Below are 26,321 nucleotides of genomic sequence, written 5' to 3'. Positions count from 1 at the left end.
ACACGGCACAGACGCCCGTAGCTTTGGTGGGGCTCTGTGGTTGTTCGGCTGACAGTAGCCGGTGACTCTTCTGCACAAAGACAGGGGAAGGAGTGCTCTGACGCACTATGTCGAACCACGTTTGGCTGATGGCTGACTTCTCTGACCAAAGCGCTAACCTGATGCCCGGTGCCGTGACGCCGTTGACCGTAATGTTGCCAGATATCCAGGGGTAGTACCTGGTTGGGGCAGATTCGCCAAGAAAGCAAAGGAAAGACGGGTGGCCATCAAGCGCGTTGCGGCTGAGAAGAGTGTCGGTTGAGTTTGGTGCTTCTTGACTCGGCTCAGGGTGGAGCGGAGTGGTCTCGAGGACCTGCCCTGACTCAGCTATCGGTGGAGTAGCATCCATGCTAACTTCATCGCAACGGGCTCGATCATGACGACGAGGATCTGGGGTCTGTGGGGACGCGACCTGAGCCCACAGTTGCCCACGACGACAGTCAATGAGGGGCGCTAGCCTATCTAGTAGGTCTTGGCCAATGAGGAACGGTTCTACCCCAACAGAGCAGATGTAAGTGGGGTGAGTGATGGACATGCCCTGGAACGTGAGTTCTAACCATGCAATGGCTGTTACTGGGGCTTGATTCTGGGTGAAGCTAACCAAGTTGATGTCACAGCGTTCGGTTCTGATGGGTCTACCTTGCGCACGCCGCACATCAGAAACCTCTGCGAAGACTTTGGAACACATCAGGGTGATTTCCGACCCAGTATCCAAGAGAGCTTGGAGGGAAACGTTGCCTTCTACCACCACTGGGGTATAGATACGCTTGGCGTTGCCTTTCCTAACCAAATCTCCAAGAAACTGCGTCAGGGGTGCATCCTGCGGGTCAGGCTTCACTACCGGGGGGGGGGGGGGGGGGGGGTGGTTTCAACTCATCGCTGCCTATTGGGCAGGGGTCCTTTCCCCACCCCACGAGGTAGACACGTGGTGGTGGGGATGGGTCCCGGCCTAGTCATGCTGACGGTTCGTCCCTGTCCTTGCTCGGCTTACCCTTCCTGTTCTTATTGCTCAGCAGTTGTTTAACCCGTGCTAGTTCGGTCCTCAGTTCTGCCATCCCAAGCGGCTCTTGGTCGGCTTGTCTAATCCGTGCTAGTTCGGCCCTCAGTTCTGCCATCCCAAGCGGCTCTTGGTTGGCTTGTTTAGCGGTAGCTAGCTTAGGGCTCTGCCCCCTTCGAGAGGAGTTGCGATGGGGCCTTGACTGTCCGCTACTCTGAGATTTAGGGCCGTGACTGCCAGGTTTGCGGTTACCTTGCCCTTTGGCGTTGGGGCCCTGCTCCCCCTTGGCTCCAGCTTGTCGAACTTTCCAGTTACCTTTGGGTTGACTCGACGTCTGGTGGCCGGGGTTTGGGTTCGCCAAAGGGGGTCCGCGGTTTGGGGCTTCACCCCCTTCTAGGCCTAAGGACTGACCTTCCTGCTCATATAGGCTGAGGACTCTGGGATTGTCCTCATGGCGGTCCGTTGGTCGGACGAATGTCTCCCACGTTAGTTGTGCGGTGCGACGCATTTCTCTCATAGTATGGGGGCGCTGGCGACACGCGAGTGTTACCTGGTTACGGATGCACGGGTGAAGGTTATGGAGGAAGAGGGACTTGAAGTTGCGATCTTCCTCTAGCCCGGGCTCGCTTCTGCCCTGAAAGTATGCCACGCGGAGCCGACGGTAGTACTCGCGAGGGTATTCGCTTCGTTTCTGTCTGATTAGGATGGCACCCATCGTCGCAGCAGTCTCGTCCTCATACAACGAGTATTCCTCTTTCAAGTACTTACGTATTTTCGCTGTCTTCGCTATTTGAGCTGCTCTCATATCGCCTATGTCTGCGTTTCGGCTTGTAGGCGGCCTCTCCGTCAGAGGAGTCTGAGGGTACGTAGCGCGGCGTTTTCTGCGGGCTAGAGGCTGCAGCGATATTGAAGCGCGAGGGGGTGTAGTGGGGAGTAAAGTAAAAACTCCCAGCGCCACGAGGTGGCGATCGCGCGGCTTTCACGCGAGTTGAGCTTGAGTGCGGTGTCTGATCTACCGTTCTAAGCTCAGGTTTCTTCCTCCTCCAGAGCGGAACTCTGTTCTTGGGAGGATTTGGCCGATCCCTCATCTGAGCGACGTGCTTGCGTCACTTCTTCTCTGAGGCATTCTATTTCGCGCTTCAGTTCATCTTGTGTGGCTCTCAGGCCCACGAGGCTACTCTCCGCGCTGTCTGCTCTCCTTTGAGCTTCGGCCAGTTGTCGTTTTAGTGTTCTTTTCTCTTGTTCGAGGGTCATACACACATGTTCCATTTCCTTATAGTAGATCATGAACAATTTGGGTAGCCCTTCTGGGAGAGTCATAGTACGCTCCTTAAGTTCCCTAACAGCTATGTGTATTTCATCAAAGCGAGCCTTTTGGTCCAGATCACAGAAGTAATTTCTCCTATCCTCCGGGACTTGGCCTAAATCACCTACAACGTCGAAGAGAGAGAGGAGGGGCCCTTCTGACTCACTTGATGGGGAATGCGACATTTTGTTCGAAATGTATTAATTAACTTAAAGGAAATTAATACTAGGTGTTGATTAGGTTAGAATTTAATTCAATCCAAGTTGCTAAATAATTGATTTGTGGTTTCTTAGCTACTTTCTTTTTCACTAATGTTTCACTTTTATTAATTAGCTTAATTAATAATATTAATTAACAATAATTATCAATAATATTAATTAAGTACCTATATTAGATATTACTCTAATGTACTAATCAATTAAACCAGTTTATCAGCTAACTGTGGTTGACAGCTGAATTTCAGTTCTGTGATTAACACACTATTAATTATTCACCATTAAAGTCACCTGTGTTATACCTTGGCAGTTGATTTTAGGTAGCCAGCAGTTTACAAGTTATTGTTGAGAAATTCACAAGGTCATTAAACTATTCCTCACACGGGGCACCACTTTAATGTAGGTGGAATTAGCATTAATTAAATTATAAATTATGTAATAATTGATAATTGAATTAATCACTTTATAAATAAGATCAGTCTCATAAAATCTTAAATTATTAATCTTAATACTCACCGTGAATGGTTACATTCAAGATTAATGGTAGCTCTGCATTAGATGGGAAACCCAGTTGTATACAAAAGCTAAATTCTGAAGGAAAAAGGAGTTCTAAATAGTTGACCTTGTGAATAAACAGGAACAAGTAAAATGTAATTCAATTTGATTAGCTTTTATTTGTCTACTACTCACTAATAATAATCTCACAAAATACATTCAATGTCGGGCAAAGGTAATAACAAGACAAAACAATGGAACAATTACACCTGGACCATAAATTTGAGGAAAAGAAAGAGATAGGAAAAGAGAATCCCGTGTGTGTATGACCTAGCTTGTCGTTAGCTAAAACAAAGGAATGTTAGCTAAAACAAAGGAATGTTAGCTAAATAGAACAAAGGATTAGCTCTGTGGCTAATGTGTGCTTTGTGTAGGTATCTGTGGGCAGATGCTAATGACTAGCCACTCTGGCAATGCTTAAACAAAATGGCGGTCAGTGCCTAGGTGTCGTATCACAGGTAACTCAATGAGGGAGGTAACAAAATGGCGTCGGGAAATATGGCGCCTGCAGGCCTCGTTGCTAAGGAGAATCTGACCACGTTACAGCTGGATACAAACACTGTACTTAACAATTTCCAACAGACTATCTAGGCAAAGAACTCAATGAGAGAGAGAGTGTGTGTGAGTGTTGGATGGAGAGGACTAGGCCTTGTAGCGGTCCAGCCTTGGAGCTTAAAATAACAAACTTGTCGCTGCGCTGCTAATCAGATAGGGAAGCTAGCGATGGAGTTAAGGAAAAGATATCATGCAAGATACCCTGTCTAACAAGTTCAAAGAAAAAAAAAACAAAAACAAAACAAACAATAAAAACAAACACCTTCCGTGTCTGAGCGGGTATGCTAAACAGCTCAAAGCTTAAACATGACCCTAACAACCATCTGAATAAGCTACAAATTAAAATTTGCCCAAGTGCCTACTCAATGCGATGGAAGTTCGTTCTCCGATGTCCGCGCTGAGTGCCGCGGTCCGAGGAGAGGAGGTTAGCGGCGAGTTGCGTCCAACCGCGGCTAACGAAGCAGGGAGATGGAGGCCTAGCTGGCCCACGGTGCTTCGGGAGAAACCTCCGGTGATGCGTCGACGAGAAAAGGCTGAGAGGAGCGAAGCTGTCCGCAAATGCCTCTTAGCGTGGAAAACTACTTAACTGTAGTTAAACTTTGCAAAGGTTTAGAATCGAAACCACTATATCACTGAAACTTAGCGGGTCGTTCAAAAGTTCGGCCGAAACTAATTTGAACAGGCTGTTCTCAGACAATAGCGGTTAGTCTCAACACTGTAGGCGAGTGTGCCAACAGTCTGTCCGACCACTCCAGTAGCCAGAACACGAGAGAGCGAACCGAGGCGCTCTCGACACAGTTAAAGCAGTTCCACTTTACGTCACATCCGGGTGGAGCGCGCAAGGAATTGTGGGATCGTTATAGGGGGCGCTGGCAAGTTACCAACATTAGGATACTGATTGACGCCGAGTTTTTGTGTTTTTGTTCAAGCTCTTTTATTTTATCCTCCAATTCTCTCTGTTTAGACTCTGTTTTTTTCCTGGCGCATGAGAATGAAATAATTCAGCCCCTGATGTATGCGTTGGCACAATCCCACAGTATCAGTGGTGATGTTTCAGGCGAGGTATTGGTATTCAAAAAATCCTTAAACTCTGCTGTGATGAAGGAGACAAATTCTTTATCATTCAGAAGAGATGCATTAAGCCTCCACTGCTTGGAAGTTGGTCTGTGGCCTATATTCCACATAAGCGCGATGGGTGCATGGTCTGAGATTGTAATAGGTAATATCTCAATATCTACTATCCTATAAGACTCACTCTTAGGTGTAAAAAAAAATAATCAATCCTTGAATAGGACATACGTCTACTTGAGTAGAAAGTAAAATCTTTACTTCTTGGAAATTTGCTCCTCCATACGTCCATAAGACCTAACTCTGTAGACAGATGTTTAAGCATTCTGCTCATTTTAGACAAGGGGACTTTCGAGGCAGGTTGCCGATCCATTAACTGTGACATCACACAAAGTCTCCTCCCATCAACAATAGACCAGTGCTATACTGTAATATTATATCAAACAGTATTCTGATAAAGCCTGGCTCGTCTTCATTGGGTGCATATACGTTTAAAAGGGATACCTCTCTGCCATCAATTAGCCCGTTGACCAGAACATATCTTCCTTCAGTGTCTTTGTGCACCAGCGTTTGTGTGAAGTTGATTTGTCTAAGTATAGACACCCCTTACTTCTTCCGGAGCGGTGTGAGGAGTAATATACTTTGTCTGCCCATGACTAACTTTTCATGTTCCCCATCAGGTAAGTGGGTTTCCTGCAGATATGCTATCTGACAGATAACCTGTTTCAACTGCCGCAAAATTTTCTCTCTCTTAATAGGATTATGAAGACCCTTAACGTTGTAGCTTATGACTTTTAGTGTGTCCGTTATCTATAATATGAAATATATATCTTAGTCTTCAGACATGGGGCAACCAGGAGGAGAAATGAGAAGCAAAGGCGAACACTTTGCACATAACCTGTCAGCATTATTACGTGGATCACGGGAAGCGGTAATATTGGTTGCAGTGTTTCCGCTATGTACAATTGGCTGCGGCGGGCCGCCGCACCTTGATTTTTGCCGCCTCACCTTCAGGAATTCCTGAAGGGGGGCCGTGGCCCGGGTAACTTTTTGAAAATTATTTTAAAAATAGGCTAAACCAATATTTTTTGACGTTGCGCGGACTCGAGCCTGGCATGAACCGCTCCGACGCGCTATATTGACACCAATCTATAACCAGCCAATCAGGAGACTTTATCAAACGCATCCCCCGCCCACCAATCTATCACCAGCCAATCAGGAGACTTAATCAAACGCATCCCCCGCCCACCAATCTATCACCAGCCAATCAGAAGACTTAATCAAACGCATCTCCCACCCACTTGTGTCCGCATCTGAGACATTGAATTTTCACAGAAGGAGGGAAGAAGTTGACTGAGGTAAGACTGTGTGATAAATTAACGAGCGAATAAGAGAGGAATTTCAACATATAGGGCTTAAGTTTGTTACCGTTAAATAAGCATTGCTTGTACAGTAGCGTTATGTTGTTACAACGTTGACCCACTTTTAACATGCCGAGTACCGACTGTAGCCGCTAACATGCTAATTAGCTTGCTGTCAAAAGTGCAAAGACCTTAAATTGCTCTGTGTAAATTAGAAAATGGCGCAACTTCCTCTGGAGCCGTCAACTCAACTTGTCTTGAGTTTTGAGCCAATCACAGCAGGGCAGCACTGTGGCCTGAGGTAAAACAGGATAGTTTTAGTTTGTTTAAATTACAGAAATGAGTAACCCATTGACTGTCTCATATACTCTTCATATACTCACACTGTTTAAGTAATGCAATAAAACTCATCTTTAAAAGTGGAATTTACTCAAACTGTTTGCATAGAATGAACTTTGGGGTTAACAGTGTAATAGCGTTGCAGTGTTCTGCAAATTTGCAATTTAATATTTCAGATCTTGAGACATGAAAGTGCTATTTTAAAAAATAAAAGGTCAGAAATGTTTTCTTTGTCGTCTATTTAGTTCATTTTATTTCCTCAATAATTTTCCTTGATTGAGAAATGGGTCTGGGCTCTTATGGGTTAATCAGTAGCCTGCATGCTAGTATATGTTCCATTTACAGTCAAACATTTTGATGAACTCCAGGCTCAATTTTGATGAATCAAAAATCTGTGTAGTAGTACAGTCTGAAGATGCTCTTGCACATTCGGTGTCAATTGAACAAAAATTATGGGAGGATATAGGTTTAATAAGTTTTACAATTTTTGAAGTGAGTGATGGATTGATAAGTTTAGATATGTTCAATATTTTCTTATCTTCAGACATAATATTGTAGATGTTTCTTTACCTGCTTGATAGTTTTGACCGGGACTCCAATCTTCCTCAGAAGGGTCATTAGTCCTTAAATTAAATTCATTATAGACATGAACTTAAAATCATTGTTTTATTTTATGGCCTCGGTGCCCTGGCTTTTGGCCTTCGTGCCCTCGGCATCAGCAGAGCGTTCGTTTTCCACACTTCGTCGACTGAAATCATACCTCCGATCCACAATGACACAAAAGAGACTGAATGACTTGATGAACTGCCATATTCACCGTGACATTCTGGAACAAACTGACATGACAGCCACTGCAAAGGAGTTCGTGCAGGCCAATGACAGACGCAGGCAGGCCTTTGGGAAGTTTTAAGCGTAAGTCATTGGTTACTTCTATTAGCACCGCCGAGTGCACTGCTTCCTCTGTTTTCAATGTTTCTATACTGCATTGGTACTGATACAAGCAAGTTGTTTAAGTTGAGTTAGCCTACTACCGAGGTGCTTTTGTTGAGTATTGTTGGCTGTTTTAGCATTTTATTCTGCGCAGTTATGTGCTGGCATGTTGTGGGCTAAAGTCATGACCGATGGATTAATCTATGTATAGCCTTCTGTGCTGTTGGCTGTTTTTATCCTCGTACTGGGGTGGGACGTCTGAGCGCAGGTCTTGCCACCGCACCTTCAAACATTTTCTAGGGGAAACACTGGGTTGGGTACACAGGAAGTGGAAAAAGAAATGACTACAGCTGTATCTAAAATTTTCACCATTAACAGAATCAGTAAGAATCCTGATGTAGAGGAAAGTTGGTGCCCTTGTTGTCACGGTGTTCGTCACAGGGTCCCCAAAGAACAGAGGGACCAGAACAATCAAAATAACAAAAACGCTAACAGAGCTACAATTAGCTAACATTGATAAAACAATGGTGGGACCAAGTCCCTAGCTGCAAAAGTAAGCAGCAGAGTGCACGTCTAGGTTGGATTTGACTGTGCTTGGGGTACACTAGAATAGAATAAAAATAATTCTGTTCTTGGGCTCCTGCAAATTCTAATACAGTTTCAGCATCTCCTTATTATAGCATAACAACTCAAACTACACACAGAATTAAGGCCACACCAATTTAATGAGTTGGTTCTCGGATTTTTTCAGGAAAAATATGAAGCGAGCGGGCGAAATAAAAATAAAATTAAACAAATGCTCTGATGGTAAAATTCTCACGAAAACAGTTTATCACAGCAACGGGTGACTAATAGCATTAGAACGACAAGATCGCGCTGTTTCACCAGATATGCGGACGGTAGCCTATGTGACTAAAACTCCGCGATCAATTTAACCGAGATGAATATTCATCAGCGTGCAGTTAGGTGAATCGGGCTAGAGTAAGAGCAGATGTTTTTGCATGAGAAACAGGAGGTGTGTTGCGTGAGGGCATGAGAGGGCAGTCATACGCGTGTCTCACGCTCACTGCATAACAGTCGGCAGCCCTGCTCAAGAGGGATGCGACCCAGAAAAAATGAACAAGGGAATAAACCCAGTAGGCCTACAGTAAATTTGTGTCATGTATTGTCCTTGTCAGCAGGGCTAGCTCTAGCTGCATGTCTTATCAGGCAAACCAGCAAACAGAGAGGCTAAATAAACGATTGATTTACAGTCAATTGAACGTCTACAATGCACAGAAAAAAAGATGTGACCAGGAGTAGCTACTTCTGATGGCTAAATACTTCGAATGATTTTGTTTGCCCCTCACATCAATCAGTGAAATATATAAATCAAACCCACCTCCACAGAGTCGTTGTCCAAGTTGGCACATCGCAGGGTAACAAGCTCACGGCATCTTGAGTACAACTGTGCAAAGTTTTCCCCCTCTTGAATTTCGACACACCTGTCAAAGATTTTACGCTTCTGTTCACTGAATATCCTAACAATCACAAACAGGCTTTGCAGGATTCCCCTCCACAGGCAGGTTTCTTCCACAAGTCTTTATCTAAAGTGAAAGGGGCGATTTGATTGGTTTTCGACGTCACGTGACCTCAACCTGCAGTCTTCAGTATTTTGATTTCAATTAAAATTTTTTTTTTCATTTTTTTCAAGTGGCGATTCCGAGAACCAACTGATCGAATTGGTGTGGCCTAAGTTCAACTTAAATGTTGGAAATGTAACATTTGTACCTTCCAGGTGTAGTAATGAGTAAGTAAGCAAAGTAATAAAATTACATTAACTTATGTAGTAGTGAACTAACTTAAGTACAAAATACAATATACAACTGAGATCTTGGAGCAGCAAATGAATTACTGCTGGGATATAACAGGTGATATTTATGTACTAGCCTTAATAATGGTAGTATAGTGTTCACCTTACTGTTATCCATACGTGTATGGATACATTCAGACCTGAGGCTCTGTGAATGGGATAAGCTTCTTCTGGACAAACTCCATGGCCTTCATAGGATCCAGAAACTCCTTGTCCTCATCCTTATATGAAACGCGGAGTCTAGCAGGATAAAGCAGACCATAACGGACTCCTCTCCGTCCCCGGAGCATCTTCCTTACATCCGTAAATGCAGCTCTGGCCTTGGCCACGGCAGAGGAGTAGTCCGGAAATATGGCCATCCGGTTTCCATTGTAGATCAGCGGAGCTCTCTCCTGCACTCTCCATAGGATCTCCGTGGCGTCGCCGTCATGGTGCAGGTTGGCGATGATCACTTGTGGCTTCTCCCGGTCTCCTGTTGTCCGGGGGGTTGCGATGCGGTGCGAGCGGTCTATTTTGATGTCCCGGTCCATCTGCAGGGCTTCTCTAATAACTTTTGATACAGCTGTCGGTGAGCTCCAGTCCGGCTGTTCATAGATGCCGGTTATTTGGATGTTGCCCTGTCTCATCCTACCCTCCATATCCTCACACCGGTCTTTTAGGGTGACCACCTGTTTTTGAAGATTGGTCACCGTAGACTGCAGCGAAACCACCTAGTCTGACCATGTTGACAGTCCACCTTTCATGTCCTGAATGTCCACATTCATATGCTCGATTTCTGTGCGGATCGCGGCCGTGTTATTTACGATGTCCGACCGCATCGCCTGTATTTCCAACTTTAGGACATTGAAGTCCTCCGCCAGCGCGTTCTTAAGTTCCTCTCTGATAATTATGGAGATCTCTTCCCTTATGCAGGGCTCGAAATTTGCGGTGGTCCGGTCGCCCGAGGCGACTTAATTTGTCATTTGGCGGGTAATTCCTGTCACTAGCCAGCCTGGCTGGCTAGTTGAAAATAAAAAATATATATGAAGCGAAGATTCAGACACACTGTCAACTAAAGCCGCCACATATTAAGCGCGTGCCGTGTCTGTGTTAATCGATGTGTTTATCGGCAGGACGGAAAATACCAAAGAATTCCGAATCATATCGTGTACGAGTCAGGCTGTCGGTTTTTTCACTACTGTGCATGCATATAACGCATCTCGCTGAATATCGCGGTAATCACGTGTAGTATTGGACCAGGTGGGTGGAGCACAGAAGCACGGCAGGCCAGAACTGAGTTCTCAATGAACTATTTATTGCTAGCTTTTCAGCCCTTTATCACTTCCCAGCCACGCACGCACGCACGCACGCACGTGTTCTGGTTGGGGAGAGAGAGCTCCCTTTCTCTGCTCTCCTCTCCTTTTAAAGGGCGCGGTCACTGGGGAAGACACAGAAACACAGGTTAATCCCCATCAGGTGCAATGATCTCACAACTTACCTTCCCTAACTCCGCCCTCCATTCACAGACCGACGCTTGGCCACGCCCCCACTGCCACATCACGTTATCAAATTCAATAGATGTGGCCACATTATCGCCCATTTAAACACGTGTGGTTTTGTTGTTGTTTACATCTACATCTGCCAAAGCCATGTTGCGATGTGGAATTTTCTGAAAGGTGTACAGAAACCGCCAGAGACGGGGACAAAGCGACCTCGGTCTGAAGAGGAGAAAAAGGCCGCCGATAAAGCGTACGAGAAGGAGAAACGACAAAGGACTTATAAGCAAACGTGGGAGCAGGGTCGGCCTTGGCTGCGATACGATTTTTATGGAATAATTAATTTTTTTCAAGTTGATTCCTAGTCAACTTGAGGTTGCCCAGTTTTCCAATATATTATTATTTGTTGATATTATATTATGGTGCTCTGTGTTGTTCTCATTTATGTATTTAACAACAGCATCAAAATACTCGGGTCTTGAAATAAATGCACATTAGTCATGAACAATGGTAACTCCTCTCTTTTGCGTTATTTTTGACAGAAGTAAAATTCATACATGAACAAATTTTGTCGAGTTGATTTTCTGTTTGGCGAGTTACTTTGGAAGGGAACTAGTCCGGCTGGCTGGTGAAAAAAAAAAATATAAATTTCTAGGCCTGCTTATGGATGATCTAACATCCGCTTTAAATTCGTCGGCTGCCATCCCTGAACTTTCCGACTGGGTGGGTGAGGGCGGGTCTGGGTTACCTGGCGTAAGCGTAGTCTGCCTCGTGTTCCTGGCAGGCCGAGGCGCATTAGGCCCGAACTTGTATTTATTTAACTTTTCCGCCATGCCAGCTGATACCGCTTCTCTACTCGGTCGTTAGTATCCCAACAATAATCTCTATGGATTAATCACTTATTTTCCAATTGTAGTTGCTGTTTTAGTCAAGATTTATTGCTATTTTTGCAGGAGCCCCAAGAAAGGCATCCTACTCCATGCTCTGCTCAATAGCGCCCCCATGCTGACAGTTTTAACCTTAAATCCGACATGCTGACAACTTTAACTTTTCTGTCTTCACCCATGGATGATCGACTTGCCAATTCAGATGGTGACCGTGATGGTGGAGTACATCTCCCAGAGTGCGCTCTGCAAAGTGGAGGTCAAGGGAGGTTACAGTATGCCAACCACAATCCACAAATTACTGCAGTGCTACTGATCGTGTCTGTTTGCATTAAATGAGAACATTTCAAGAACTTCATTTCAAAAATGTGGTTTAGATGCAACATCCAGACATATTGAGGTCATCATTTTAACTTGTGTATCTCAATGAACAGATGAAAGACTTCATGTGCATCAAGGGCACAACAATGCAGTTGGGCTTTCAGTGAAATGCCCAAACCAGAGCGGGCCACCAGGTATAGGATTCACATTCATACACTCACAAATGACACACAGATGTATTAGTAGCATAACTGAAATGGCTTCCATTTCTTTTTCCTGTTTTAGACATCTCCAGATCTCGAGCCGATAGCCCAGCCCAGCCACAGCTTACAGTATTTCCAAGGACAGCCATGGGGGGGACAGACAAAGAAACTTTAAAGTGCATATCATGGGTAAATTTAGGAGCAAGATCAATGTAATTCTCCTATTTTATATTAAACTGTGGTCAAATATCTGTCACATTTTGCCCAATTATTTTACCTTGCGCAATACCAGAAAAATTCAGTTGAAATCAAGCCATTTGCAGCGAATTCGCCCGCCTCTGAAAAAACTTGGCATTTGGATTTCCTGGCAAACATTGATTTTTGTGACGTCACGTGCGGGACGCCTCCCTCTGAATCCTACTTAAGCGCTGGTTTGTTTATGAGAAAACGACCTGGTGGTTTTCTGCAAATTTCTTCAACGTTATCACGTAATTATTAAAATGGCTAACAGATGTATCGTAGGAGGGTGTAGCAACACCAATCATGATGGGATTAGTACTCATTGTTTTCCAAAAGACCGGACAATGAGAGAGAAATGGGAGCGCTTCGTGCGAGGCACCCGGAAAAAGCTAAGGACCAAGCAGAGCCGAGAAAAAGACCAAGAAAATCGGCAATTCACAAGTTGACTGTTGCCAGGGTAAGAAATAAGAGAGACTATACTCTAAATTAGGTGTTCCTGTCTTTGTATGGTACACGGATAATGCTATTTATTGACGCACACAAAAGTAAACAACATGAAAACGCTGGGCGATAATACACTTACTGAGATTAGAGAGAACTTTATTGATCCCTTTGGGAGGGTTCCCTCAGGGAAATTAAAAAGATACAGTCCACAGCCTGGTAAAAAGCAGCCAAAGTAGAGTCCACAGTAGCGTGGTTAAAGTCCCCAGAAATGATGATAAAGGCCTGAGGGTGCTGTGTCTGCAGCCTTGCTGTGACAGAGTGAATCCTCTCACATGCAGCGGCTGCCCTCGGAGGGATGGAAACACAGATGGTGATCACGTGACTGAACTCCCTCGGCGGATAATATGGCCGCAGGCTAACGGCTAGCAGCTCCAAGTCCGGGCAACACAAGACTGTCTTTCCAGAGATACGTCCCGGGTTACACCAGCGGTTGGTCACGTAAATGATGAGTCCCCCACCTTTGCCTTTCCCGCATGCTTTAGTGTCTCTGTCGGCTCTCACAGCAGTGAATCCCCGCAGGTCCACATTAGCATCCGGTATGAGGTGTGTTAGCCATGTCTCCGTAAAAATAAATAAGCTGCTCTCCCGGTAAATCCGCTGGTTGTTCAGTGCAGAGAGCTCGTCGACCTTATTCGGCAGCGAGTTCACACCCATGATAACGGAGGGAATGGATGGTTTGTAGCGCCGCCGGTTGTCCGCTAGCTAGCTTAGCTCCGGCTTTGCAGCCCCTGGGTTTCCTTTTTATTTATTTATTTTACCAACTTTACTGGACTGTTACAAAATAAACATAAAAAAAAGAAAGAAACATAAATAAAGTAAGTCAGCCCAAAGGGGAGAACGCGAACGGGCGACCCATGCAAGGCGTTTCCCCGAAGGTATAAAAGAGAAAAATCATACAATTAAAATTAAACTAAATTGATTTGTGGCAACCACAGTCACGGTACACAGACCAAGTACATGAAAAGTCCGTATTATAGGTGGAGGTCAGTAATTCAAAGTACAGCTCGAACAGGGATGATTTGAAAACAGGGAGGCTACGGAATTTATCTGGGGAAAAATATTTACATACATAGTTCCATGGTTTAACAATCCTATTGAAGAATGAGGCCTGATAAGTTGAGGTTCTGCAGTGTGCAGGTTTTAAAATTAATTTCAGATTTTGGACCCGAGACCGGTCATGAGTTACAAAAGACACGTAGAGGTTTATGTTCAAATCTGTTTGGCCATTAATGCATTTATATACAAAGACTAAGTCTCTAATCTCCCTGTCATAAGTCAGAGGAAGCAAGTGCAGGCTTCTGAGTCTGTCTGTGGAAGTAGCATCCCCAATACGCTGTGGTAGTATCCAGCGCGTTGCACGTCGTTGGACTCTCTCTAACAGGCTTCTAAGGTTGACACTAGCAGGGGACCATCATTCAGACGCGTAACAGAGCTGTGACTTAACGAGCGACAAATATAAAGTCCTCCTCACTTGAATTTCCATCAGCAACGGACAGGATCTTTTTAGAAAGCCAAGCATCCGGTTAGCCTTGTTGACTATTGAGCAGACGTGCGAATCCCATTTTAAGTTACTTGAAATTACCACGCCCAGGTCTTTTTCTGTCAACCCGTTGAAGGCACGTGCTGCCCAGGTGGTAGTCGTGAATGATTGGAGTTTTTTTCCCGCGTGACGGTCAATATTTTGCACTTGTTGGCATTATACTGCATGTTCGATTCACAACTCCACCCCTTGGCATTGGCTAGATCGCGCTGCAATTGCTCGCTGTCTTCGGATGTCAGGATAGTGCGAAAAAGTTTTGTGTCATCTGCATATAGAGCGACTCCAGTTTCTTTATCCACGACCTCGGGAAGATCGTTGATAAAAATAGTGAAAAGCACAGGACCGACCAGGCTGCCCTGAGGCACACCGGAGGTCACGGGCAGAGGCTTAGAGACCGCGCCGTCAACTACCACTCTTTGTGTTCTTCCCCCAAGATAATCTCGAAACCACTCTAGCAGACACCCATCAATACCGTACCATTTCAGCTTTTCGACCAGGATAGTATGGTCAACACAGTCAAAAGCTTTTGCGAAGTCCAGATATAAAATGTCCGATTGTTTTTGTCTAGAGCTTCACCGATTTTGTGAAGTACGGACAGAAGTCGTGTGACGCACGAGCGACTGCGCACAAAGCCATGCTGGAGTGATGTTATTAGTCGCGAGATGTGATCATAAAGTCTGTTGCAGACACAGCACTCCAAAACTTTACTTACAACTGGACGCAAAGAGAGAGGTCTATAATTTGCAGCAGGCTCCTTTGAGTCCTTCTTGTGAACAGGAGTGATGTCGGCACATGTCCAGTTTGAAGGAAAGCGCCCAGTTTTTAAGGAGCGATTAAATAAATCACAAAGACTTGGAGCTATTTTTGAGCTACACTCCTTTAGAATACGAGCAGGAATTCCATCAGGACCGGTGGCTTTTGTTACATCTCACGCATTTCGTTGACGGTTAGCGTTATGTCAGCTATTTTTCATCTTATCTCAAGGGACATGAATAACCACAAAACGCTTTGTCTGAGCTGGGAGAAGTGAAAACGGAACAGAAATAGTTATTAAACATCTCCGCTTTATCCGCGGGCTTACTAGCGCTTTGACCGTTGTGAGTAATCACAGCGTCCGTATTTGAGCGAAGGTGCAGAATTGCTTTGTGATAGCTCAAACAGTTTTGGGTTGTCCCGAAAAGATCCTTCAATCCTAGCCAAATAGTCACGACGTTTACATTTAACTAGGGTCTTGAGATCGTTGCTAATATTTCGAAGTTTGTTTACGTTCGGACGTTTTGTTTTTCCTAAAGTTTTTAGCGCTTGATATTTCTTCCGCATAAGATACCTGACCTCACCGTCAATACAAGGCGGAGTGTTTGTATCGCGTATGATTTTAACTGGCACACACTCTTCTACCGCAGCTAGAAACAAATCTTTCCACTGAGTCCAGGAATTATCGACATCGTCCGATAGAGAGAATTCAAGTGAGACCAGTTCCAGGCGTCTTCTGAGATCATCAAAATCGGCTTTACTGTAGTCGTACGTCTTACGGCGCACAGTTTTAGATCGTGCAAATTTTAGTCTTATGAAGAACTCTATCAGATAGTGATCCGAGGGAAATCCGCTTTCAGCTGGAGTGTATGTTGTTACATCTTCAATAACCTCCGGAAAGTTACACAGCAACAGATCTAATTTGTTTCCCGCTATGTGAGTTGGTCCCTGAATGAACTGACGAAAGAAATTATCCTCCATAAGAGTACGAAATGCCTCGTCTACTGAAGATACGCCCATGTTTGCTGGGGTAGATTCGTCCGGAGACCAGATGGCAGAACGAAGATTGAAGTCTCTGACGAGAATAAAACAAGCTGTCTCGGGTGACTCTTGCAAAGAGAGGTTGAGCTCGTGTAGATCCTCAGGCCCCGGTTCAGGATGATAAAATGTATAAAGAATAACCGGTGAATTATGGTCCTTGTAGAGCTCGACGACTATGAACTCAGCATTGTCTCTCTCTAGTTCCTGCCAGCATCGAGTCTTGATTTCGGGCTTAACTGCAATAAGTACGCCCCCGCCAGTTTTGTTTACTCTATCCTTGCGAAAGATAGTGTATCCTGTAAAAATCTCCAAAGATAAGACTGACTCATCCAGCCATGTTTCACTAATGCAAACCACGTCGTACGAATTTCGGTAGACCAACGCTTGCAGAATGGCTAGTTTGCATATTTTACGTGAAGGGTTCTCTTCGAGTGGAATGAGAGCCTTGACACTTCTAGCATTTAAATATAGCGCGTTTAAACCACGCTCAGAGTGAGTATTAGAAGGGCCAGGGTTGGGGCTCACGTCTCCTCCGAGCAAAAGCATGCCACTAGCGAATAACTTGAGAGCACGAGATCTTGAATTGAGTGACAGTGAATCCAAAATGGCCGATTGACGGCGGAGAGCCAAAGCGAAGTAGGCTTCTGATCCATATGGCAAATAGGCAGCATGTGATGGGCTGCCAAATAAAACAGGACGTCGATGGTGTCTTTGCAGAGGGTTTCGCAGAGGTGTTTTACATCTGGCAAAAACTGTTAATGCACACAATGCAAGACAAAGCAGAGCTAGCAAACTGGTTTTCGGCATTTTTTTGTGTTGAGTGTAGAAACAGGAAGTTCTTCCCCTCTTCTTCTTGTACATTTTGTTGCGGTGCTTTTTACACATCCATGGTTTCCTCTGCTTGGCTCCCAGAGTGCTGATCTCGGAGCAGCCATCATAAACACAGCGCTTCGGCACGTTCTCGTCGCATGGCTCGGCCGGGCTCGGGGCGCTCTCCCTCGGCTCGGCTGTGTCCAGTGCTTCGCTCCTCAGCTCTGCCGGGATGGGGTGTCGTATCCCGGCTCGTCCCATTGTTTTCAGGGCCAGCAGCTCCTCTCTCGAATAAGTGAGAAAACTGGCTCCTGGTTGCGTGTTGAAGTTAAAAATATCCATGGGATATGAAGAAAAACACACTGTGTCTTCGTAAGAAGAGGAGAAAATTTAAAAAGAAAAAGAGGTTTAAAGAGCTAAAAACTACAGAGCTACTGGAGAGGCAGCCGTCTCACACAGCGCCCAAGGTCACATTTTCTTTGCATTTTACTTCACATGTATCAAGGGATCTGCGTGTCAGGGCTTGAGATCTTGGGACGCGTCAAACACATTGCATGTATATACAGCCCTGCTTAGCCGATTCCATGTGTGTAGCTTCAGGGTATCTGCACATTTTTCATCTGCAAATTTAATGACTTTTAAGACCTTTTTAAGACCTCTAAGAAAAAAAATGAAGACCACTACCACGGCAAAAATATGAAATCAACTACACTCTAGGCTGTTCAGTTTAACAAAGCACATTTGTATTTGAGCAACAGTGCAAATAGTCAGTGCATATTTACCAACATAAAGTGCATCTCAGGCAACGGCCTTCTCAATACCACAAAACAATACTGCTGTAAATAACGTACAAACAGTACGCAAACAAATGAAAGTGCAAATGACAAGTAAAACACAGAGTCCAAAAAATGGACAGAGTAAAAAATAAGGGAATAAGAGTCCAAAAACCAACATATTCTTGTCTTGCACAATTTTTACTGTTGATCCATTAAGTATCTCAGTTCAGTAGCCTTCGTTTCAATGTCAGCATTTAGGACCACCAACTGCTCTCTCTTTTCCTTGGCTCGTCGTCTCAGGGTGTTTGTTATTAGTGTTGCCATTTTGGTGCCAGCAGAATTCTCTGCTGCTTCTGCCATGTGGTCAGCATCCTTTTGGAGACTCTCACATACACCTTCCAATGATCTCCTCTTCCTTTTGAGTTCCTCAAGTTCCTCCACCACGTTCTTTCTTTTGGTCATCTTTTTCCTTTTTACTTCTCTCTTCATCCAGGTGTGCTCTGTACCTGGTGCGTGCTGTGGCACAGTAACTGACCATCTCTTTGGTCAGAGGCACTTTGGTCACTCCTCCACACACTCTGACATGGTCGCATATAAGCCTCTGTGCAATGATTGCTTCCTCAGTTATGTTGCAGGTCTCCACCTCTTTATTTGTTGAAAACCCACATTCAACTTCAGCTTGCCCATGGGACAAGAGCAGCAAATTTTTGCAGAACGTCCAGAGGCCAGGAAAAGACCCACTCACTTTCTGATGGAAAAATACATCAACTCTGGATTCCTCTGAAGGACATGAAGCCCAAACCTCTGGCCTCACTGTACAGGAGATTTTCAAACTGCTGAGATATTACATCACCTGTAATTTGCACATTCTGAGTCAGGGAACATTGCCCTGAAGACGGTGCTCACGTCTTCGTTGGACGTATAGGAGTGTGTCAGCTAACCGTTCGCAAAACCCACAGCATTTCGGCCTTCAGTGTAGTACATGGTTTTCCCCAAAGCGTTTGAGCGTATCGGGCCCGATCCGCTTGCTCTGCCTGCCAATACGCTTAGTCGCTTTAGTTAAAATCCGATACGCTTAGATTTATACCGATACGTTAAATTTCCTACCCACAAGTAACTCGATACATAGGAGAGCAAATAACAGATCCATTTACATATCGATCGATATTTATGTTAAACAAGCCGTCTTTTTTTCCAATGTTTGTGTTGATTCTGTCAAAGTAATATGTCCGCGTGGTATGATGTAAACAAACTAATCTTTTGGCTGTGTCAAGATCACGTGTTCAAACCGTCCAATAAGAATATCGAAAGAAAACGTCAGACATCCTGGAAGTTTCCGATTCATTATAACCGATCTCCTTGGCTGCCGATGTTGTCCCCCACCAGACGGACAAAGCCGACTGATTTTAATAAGCGAGGAGAAGACTCGCTGGACAATTTGATCCACATCAGCATGGATGACAGCGAGATGGACTATGAGAGGGCTGCCCAACATTGGGCCAAGCAAAAGCCAAGGAGAATTAATCTGCTTTAAAGGAGTAGAAAATTTAATCCATTAGTTTGGGTTTGCAGAAAGATTATGTACTTATAAACACTCTCACAAAGTGAAGTTGTCCAAATGTGTCAAATACAGCATCATTTCAAATAATAATCATAAGCAGTTTTGGCAGTGTGATGTCACTGGGATCCATTTAACAAAAGAAGGCTCCGGATTATTCTTCTGTTAAAGGCTCACAGTGACCTCACACTGCCAAATACGCTTATCGTTATTATTATTCGAAATTATGCTATATTTGACACTTAACAAATTCTCCTCATGAATGTGTTTATAAGTACTCATCATCAACGGGGCCTGTGTGGAGAGGGTCCCGGTGTTCAGGTTTCTCGGCATTGAGCTGGAGAACTACCTAACCTGGAGTGCCAACACCAAGGAGCTGCTGAAGAAGGCGCAGCAGAGACTGTACTTTCTGAGAATCCTCAGAAACAACTGTCTCCCCCAAAATCTGCTCCGGGCCTTCTATCACTGCTCCATAGAGAGTGTGCTCACGTACGGACCGTGTGTTTGGTACGGCAGCTGCACATCCTCAGAGAAGGCGGCGCTCCACAGGGTCGTTAGGGCAGCAGAGAAAACAATAGGCTGCCCCCTCCCCACCCTGGAACAGATTTACACCTCCAGATGCCGCAGGAAAGCAACGGACATTTCAAAAGACTCTTCACACCCCGGTCATTGTCTCTCCCAGCTTTTGCCATCAGGCAAGAGATACAGAGCAATGAAAAGCAGGACAAACCGCCTAAAAACAGTTTTTATCCCAAAGCAATCATGGCTTTAAACTCAAATGTGCAATCTGTGCAAAATATATATGCATGTGTGTGTATACATTTTCTTATCAGTGTAATCTGTGTACATACAGAACCAAAACAATTCTGTTTAGACTATTTTCAGTGCAATCCGTGTCCATATAGAACCATACAATAGATTTCTGTTTATATTCTGTTTATACCATTTTACCAGTGCAACTCTGTATACTTCATTATTTATTTTTATACTTTATTTGTTCTCCCTTTTTTCTTTCTATAACTCATAATGAGTCAACAGCACCTTCAGTTTCATTGTACCTTTGGAAAAGTGACGATGACAATAAAGACTTTCTCTCATCTCTTATACTTTTCATCCTCGAGCCAGTTATCGTTAAACCTGCATTTGCCCATCTTGCCACGGCTCGTGTCTGAAATAGCCACTCAAACACTTCTTCGTCTATAAAATCATGCATGTCAACCCCTACGGATTTCCCGTATTCCCTACGGAGTTCCCGTATTCCCTACGGATTTTGGCATTTTAAAAATGGTACAGGCGTAGTGGTATTCAACTATGGATTTTTCTACATTTTCACCTTAAAATTATTTTGATTTATTACCATCAAAAAAATTGTCATGAAATAGGAAAATGCATGGGAGCCGCCATTTTCTACATTTAGAATTACTCAACCGGTACTTCCGCTAGTACCAACAAGCCATTCCGAATGTCTGAGCATGCACAATTGTGATTTTCCTGCACACCGAGCGGGATATAACAGCACATGTAGCGTAACAATAGACAGGTCACGATGTCGGCACCACCGAAGAAAAAACTCAAAACATCTAAAACTGGAGGTCGCTTTCTTCCCGAATTCGATCCAGAATTTTGGACATGCCAGTGTGTAACATTGGTACAGCGGAGTCAGTTTTCAAAACTTTGGATGAAGTATTACAGCAAGTATGTTATGTCCATTTTAATGAATATAGAATAAATACATTTCTATTTGTATGAATAATTTCTGAAATATAACTGTTTTAAAGATGCATGATGATCGTAATACTAAAATGAGATGATCATTTAAAATCAAGAGATGAGAAAAAAATTAAATGCCTGATGTGATTATGTATTTGTAAATAGGCTTTAATATATGAATAAAAATAAATTCTTTAACTCTGTTATGCACAATTATCTCCTTTGTATGATTAATGTCTGAAGTATACATGTTAAAAAGTTGCATATCATTTAAGTATGTTATTTATGAGAAATAAATATTATCCCTTTTGTGTTATGTCTGAAATATTCCTTTTAATATAAGTTGCATGTAATTTGTTTTAAAAACATTTGTAATTATGTGGAATTAATATTTCCTTTCGTATTGATAATGTCTGAAATATTTTTTTAAAAAGTTTGATATAAATTGAAAATTTTGATATTTTTTCAGGAAGCAGGACATTCCTTGGACAAATTGTGTTGGCTTTGCCAGTGACGATTGCAGCGTCATGATTGGGAGAAAGAACTCTGTGCTGACAAGAATCCGAGAGAAACAGCCCAACATCTTCAACATCGGATGTATTTGCCACTTCGCAAATCTTTGTGTTGCTGCTGGAGTAAGAGTTGTCGATTCCTGTGGATGAACTCCTCATTGACATTTATTTCCACTTTGAACACAGGTGATTTTAGTTACACATGATAATTCATCATATTTATGTTAAGGCCAAAACAAAAAAGTGTTCTGTGTCAGATCACAAGGCAGAAATAATTTAGTAGGTAATTGGTAGGGAAGAATACAACAATGTGCCAAGTGAACCCCAAATTATTGGATGATGCGAGAAGACACACTAAATTTTGTTGAACTGATATAGGGTTAAGAAAACACTGACTGTTTAATTGAGTGTTAACAGTACATATGGATGTACAGAAATAAACCAGTGCATATATTAGGCAAGATCTGATACATTTTTATTATGCATGAAATATTACTATGGATTTGGGATGGAAATTATGGATTTCTTTACCAGGGAGTACAGGTGAGAGCCGTGAGGGGTTGACATGTACGTCTATTTCTACGGCGTGCATACAGGCCTACAGGGAAACACTGCCCCCTAAATAGTGTGTGATGCCTGTGCTATAGGCACACGCTTCTTTAACTGTCTGGTTAGACAGGGACGTGCGCTGGTGAAATAGCATGAAAAATAGTCTCTCCGGACATTGATAACTTTCTTTCATTCCACCCAGATGAAATTTAATGCCACTCTTCGAAAATTACCGAAATTTAATACGTTTTAAGACCTTAAAAACTGTATATTTTATTTAAGACTTTTGAATACTTTTTAAGGATCCGCGGAGACCCTGAGCTTATGAAATCTTTCTCCTACAGTAGCCAGTACTCTTCTAAATGAAGAAATGTATAAATACATAATAGTAATTAGAAAAAATATGATTTATGTAACAATAGATAGATGAGCATTGATACATGAATCCATGGGTTTAGAAGCTCCGGCGACAATTCCATATTTCAGTGCAAAATCGCGAGCTTAAACTTCGTCTACACAGACTGTGCACTGAACCCATGCGAGCTCTCTCAGCCTGCTGGCGGATCCGCACGTGATGTCACGAATCTGGCTCCAGACACCCTTGGGATTTTTCCAGATGCGTTTTGTTATTTTATTTTTTTCTGCTGTAGACAGATGGCCTTGTGCAACATTACCCTTCTGGATGAGTGTGGAAAGGGACATACTTTCATGAAAAAAAAAAACCACTAAATTGGTCCAGGATATGCACTTTCAGGCCTCGTGGTATTCCCATCACACATGAATTGAATATTCTCAGTGCCAGGATTGTGTTTATTGTGATGCCTGCAGGCACTTTGGCCTTCCAAACACCGAATCAGTTTTTACTTCTGATAGGGGCGATAAAAACTGGAAATAGGCAACGTTCAAAGATGGAGGCTTTGCGTCCCATGCCAAGTCTGAAGCGCACACAAATGTTATGCTAGCCTGGAAAAATCTTGAGATGGAGGCCCACACACAAAACAAGACATATTTGATGACTAAATTGTCACAAGAGCAAACACAACAGATACAGGAAAACTGTGATTCTATTAAAAGTGTAGCTGAAGTTTTACTGTTAACTGCAACACCAAACAGCACAAAGGGGTCACAGAGAGAGACAGTGGATTCAGGCAACAAGGGAAACTTCCTCACTATATTAGAGGTTCTTAGTAACCACAACACAGCTGTGAAAAAGAAACTGAAAGCTGTTCATGCTAAATATACAAGCCACCAAATCCAAAATGAAATGTAGGACACATTTGCAGAAATGGTGCGCTCCACCATCATCAGTGAGGTCAAGGAAAGTCAAGTCTGCTCTGATGGCAGATGAAACCAAAGATGTAAAAAAGACAGAATAAATTTCTCTTCTTCTTAGGTATTACTACAGGGGAGCTGTAAAAGAGAGCTTTTTGCACTTTGAAGCTGCAGAGCATCTTAATGCTTCAGGGTTGGCGAACAAAATAACACACACCCTTGAAAAATACGGGCTGGAATATAGGGACAATTTGATCGGACAAGCTTACGATGGAGCATCCGTCACGAGCGGCAAGAACCCTGGAGTTCAGGCTCGTGTAAAGGAAGTGGCAAAGCAGGTCTTTTATGTACATTGTAATGCCCACTGCCTTAATCTAGTTCTTGTGGACACGGTTAAAGCTATCCCAGAAGGAGAGTGCTTCTCTTCTATTGTGCAAAGACTGGACACATTCACGTCTGGGTCCTATGTTCACACCAAATGGCTCAGTACACGGAAAGAAATGTACAATGGGGCGCCAAGGGAGCTACAAAAGTTAAGTGACACACGGTGGGCCTGTCAACATAAGTCTTGTCAAACAATTCTTGATAGACTGCCTGCAATTATCAGTGTTTTAGAAGAAACCGTGGAAGAAAAGAATGGTGATGGGTCAGTTGATGCAAGAGGCCTGCTTGCCCAAATGGACCTCCAGTTTGTGGGGCTTCTAGTTGTAATGACTGGGCTTTTTGGGGAGGCAAGATGCCTCTCGGATGCCTTGCAGTCTCCTAATCTGGATTTAGGTTTAGCTGTTGATTTAGTTCAAGCTCTTGTACAGACTCTTCAAGACTGCAGGGCTGAAACATACTTTGAAGAGCTGTGGAAAGAAGTTCTCCATACAGCTGAACAGTGTAACATCGAGACTGATCCTGCACCCAAAAGAGAGAAAATACTGAGCAAAAGGCTTGATGGACATGCGGTCATGAGTCAGCTAGGTGGGCGTCCTGAGCAAAAGGACAGTTTTCACACAGGGTTATTTTACCCAGTCCTTGACCATATGCTCAGTGAGATCAACACACTGTTTTCTCAACCCAACTGTCAAGTGATGAGGGGCGTTCCGGCGCCGAATCCCATAAACGCTACATTTTGTGATGAAGCAGCTCTGCTACCCTTTGCATCCATCTACGGAAGCAATACTGAAGACATGAGACACGAGTTACATCAGCTAAAAAGAATCCTGGAGAGGAAAAGCCACGCAGGCCAAGAAAAACCATCTAGAATAGTTGAACTGACCAAATTCATTGAGCCCCAGCATGAGGTGTTTCATGAGGTCTTTAGATTGTGTAAAATGGCAGTCACCATCCCTGTGAGTGCAGCTGCCTGTGAAAGGAGATTTTCAGTGCTGAAGCTGATTAAAACTGACTGAAGATCAACTATGGATGATGAAAGACTGAGCAACCTGGGTGCTGTGAGTGCGGAGTCCGAACGAGCCAAGTCCCCGGACATGGATTAATTTGTAAATAGGTTTGCTTTAAGTCACATGAACCGGAGGATACGACTTTTGTCAGTTTGTTTGACACGAGTGTCTTCTGTAAAACTCAGTTTGGCTTCAGCAGCACAAGAATACAAGTTTGATTGACAGGAGTGTGTTCTGCAATACTGCGATTTGTAAATATCATTTGTAAATCAGTTTGCTTCGAATCACAGCAACACAAGAATTAAACTTTTGCAGAAGTGCCTTCTGTTATATATCTATAAGTACCTTCTCTTATTTATTATATATCAGTACATTTTAATTGTGTGAGCTTCATCAATTAAAAAGGCACAATTTTCACAACTGTTTAAGGTTTTTTTTAAAATCAGCTTAGTAATACATTTAAAATCTTATTATGCAGGTCTTCATGATGTAATTCTACATGGCAGTCACTGCCTGCCCAGATTAATGAGGGAGTGACCAAGAAACACCACGAGACCTACAGCGACTTGCCACACAGAAAAACAACAACAAGAAGAGATCAGTTTATGTGCCACCCCTGTGTGAACAATGATCTCAGTCTGGCCACCCCGAGAAAAACTGTCTGGCTCTGCCACTGACGAGTGGGGAGTTAAACTCTCATGGGTACCAGAGGACCCGCCCCCAACTGTAACCCTAACTGTATAGGCGAGAGGCCGAGGGCTATAGAAGCGGAGATCGGCGCCGCCCAATGCACCTTAAGGGTGTGGTTAGTACTGGGACGGGAGACTGCCTGGGAAGACCAGGTCCTGACACGGGAAGGACTCGGACTTTGATTCTAATTAACAGTGTCATTAATAATGATAATACTGAGTGTTATATTTATTTCTCTCATCTGTTGTGTGGGATATTAAACCATCAGCAGCTGAAGCTGAACAGAGAACAGCAGAGTGACCATGAACTTTAATCCGAGAGAGAGAGAGAGAGAGAGACTGAATCTCAGATGGGTCTCTACTAGACTTATAGTGCACGACACAGGGACAATAAACTCGTTTCTCCGGCGTCTACATCGTGCATTTATAAAACACTATAGATTTATATTATTGTCGAATCAAGGAACTAAAAGTCTGAATCACGGTGAAAAACAAGCACCATCATGGATTCAAACAAAGATCGGCTAATGTCAAACTTAAAGCGTTCATTCTGAGGAGAATAAACATTCCTGTCTTTTCTAAACCACATTACTGACTGATCATTTATTACCAATTAAAACATTCCTGAATTATAAAACTGAGTGTAAAATATTTACATCTCGGGTTCATCAGGTTCGACAGATTTAGGGAGTCAAATTTACAGTAAATAGAAAATGTACATCAGAGGGACATGAAGACAGAGAGCCAGATGTGCTGAGCTTTTTCACTTCCCATGAAATTAGTAATAATTTATATCTGCTAGTGGCTATATTTATTACTGTATTAGATTATTTGAATTATTCAAAAATCAGCAGAAAGACGGTTACTATGGTCGGC

At 43.5% G+C, this 26,321-nt stretch overlaps 1 protein-coding gene across 4 annotated transcripts in view; it reads right to left on the bottom strand.

Moving 5' to 3' along the window:
- Nucleotides 1-26,321, bottom strand: part of LOC132882259 (NACHT, LRR and PYD domains-containing protein 3-like) — an 84,941-nt gene that overhangs the window by 35,818 nt on the left and 22,802 nt on the right. Inside the window, exon 9 of one of the 4 annotated variants that reach the window (XM_060915534.1) lies at nt 11,587-11,822. The exons of the other annotated variants lie outside the window; for them this stretch is intronic. Coding sequence (XP_060771517.1) covers nt 11,681-11,822 — 142 coding nt within the window. The 3' untranslated portion in view covers nt 11,587-11,680. Of the gene's footprint in view, nt 1-11,586; nt 11,823-26,321 lie in introns of those variants that run through there. 4 annotated transcript variants of the gene reach the window in all.

Source organism: Neoarius graeffei, chromosome 2 (assembly GCF_027579695.1).
Source record: "Neoarius graeffei isolate fNeoGra1 chromosome 2, fNeoGra1.pri, whole genome shotgun sequence".
In the NCBI taxonomy this organism is placed as follows: domain Eukaryota; kingdom Metazoa; phylum Chordata; class Actinopteri; order Siluriformes; family Ariidae; genus Neoarius; species Neoarius graeffei.
Note: the sequence above shows the minus strand (reverse complement) of the source record. Positions and strands in the feature narration are given on the sequence as shown.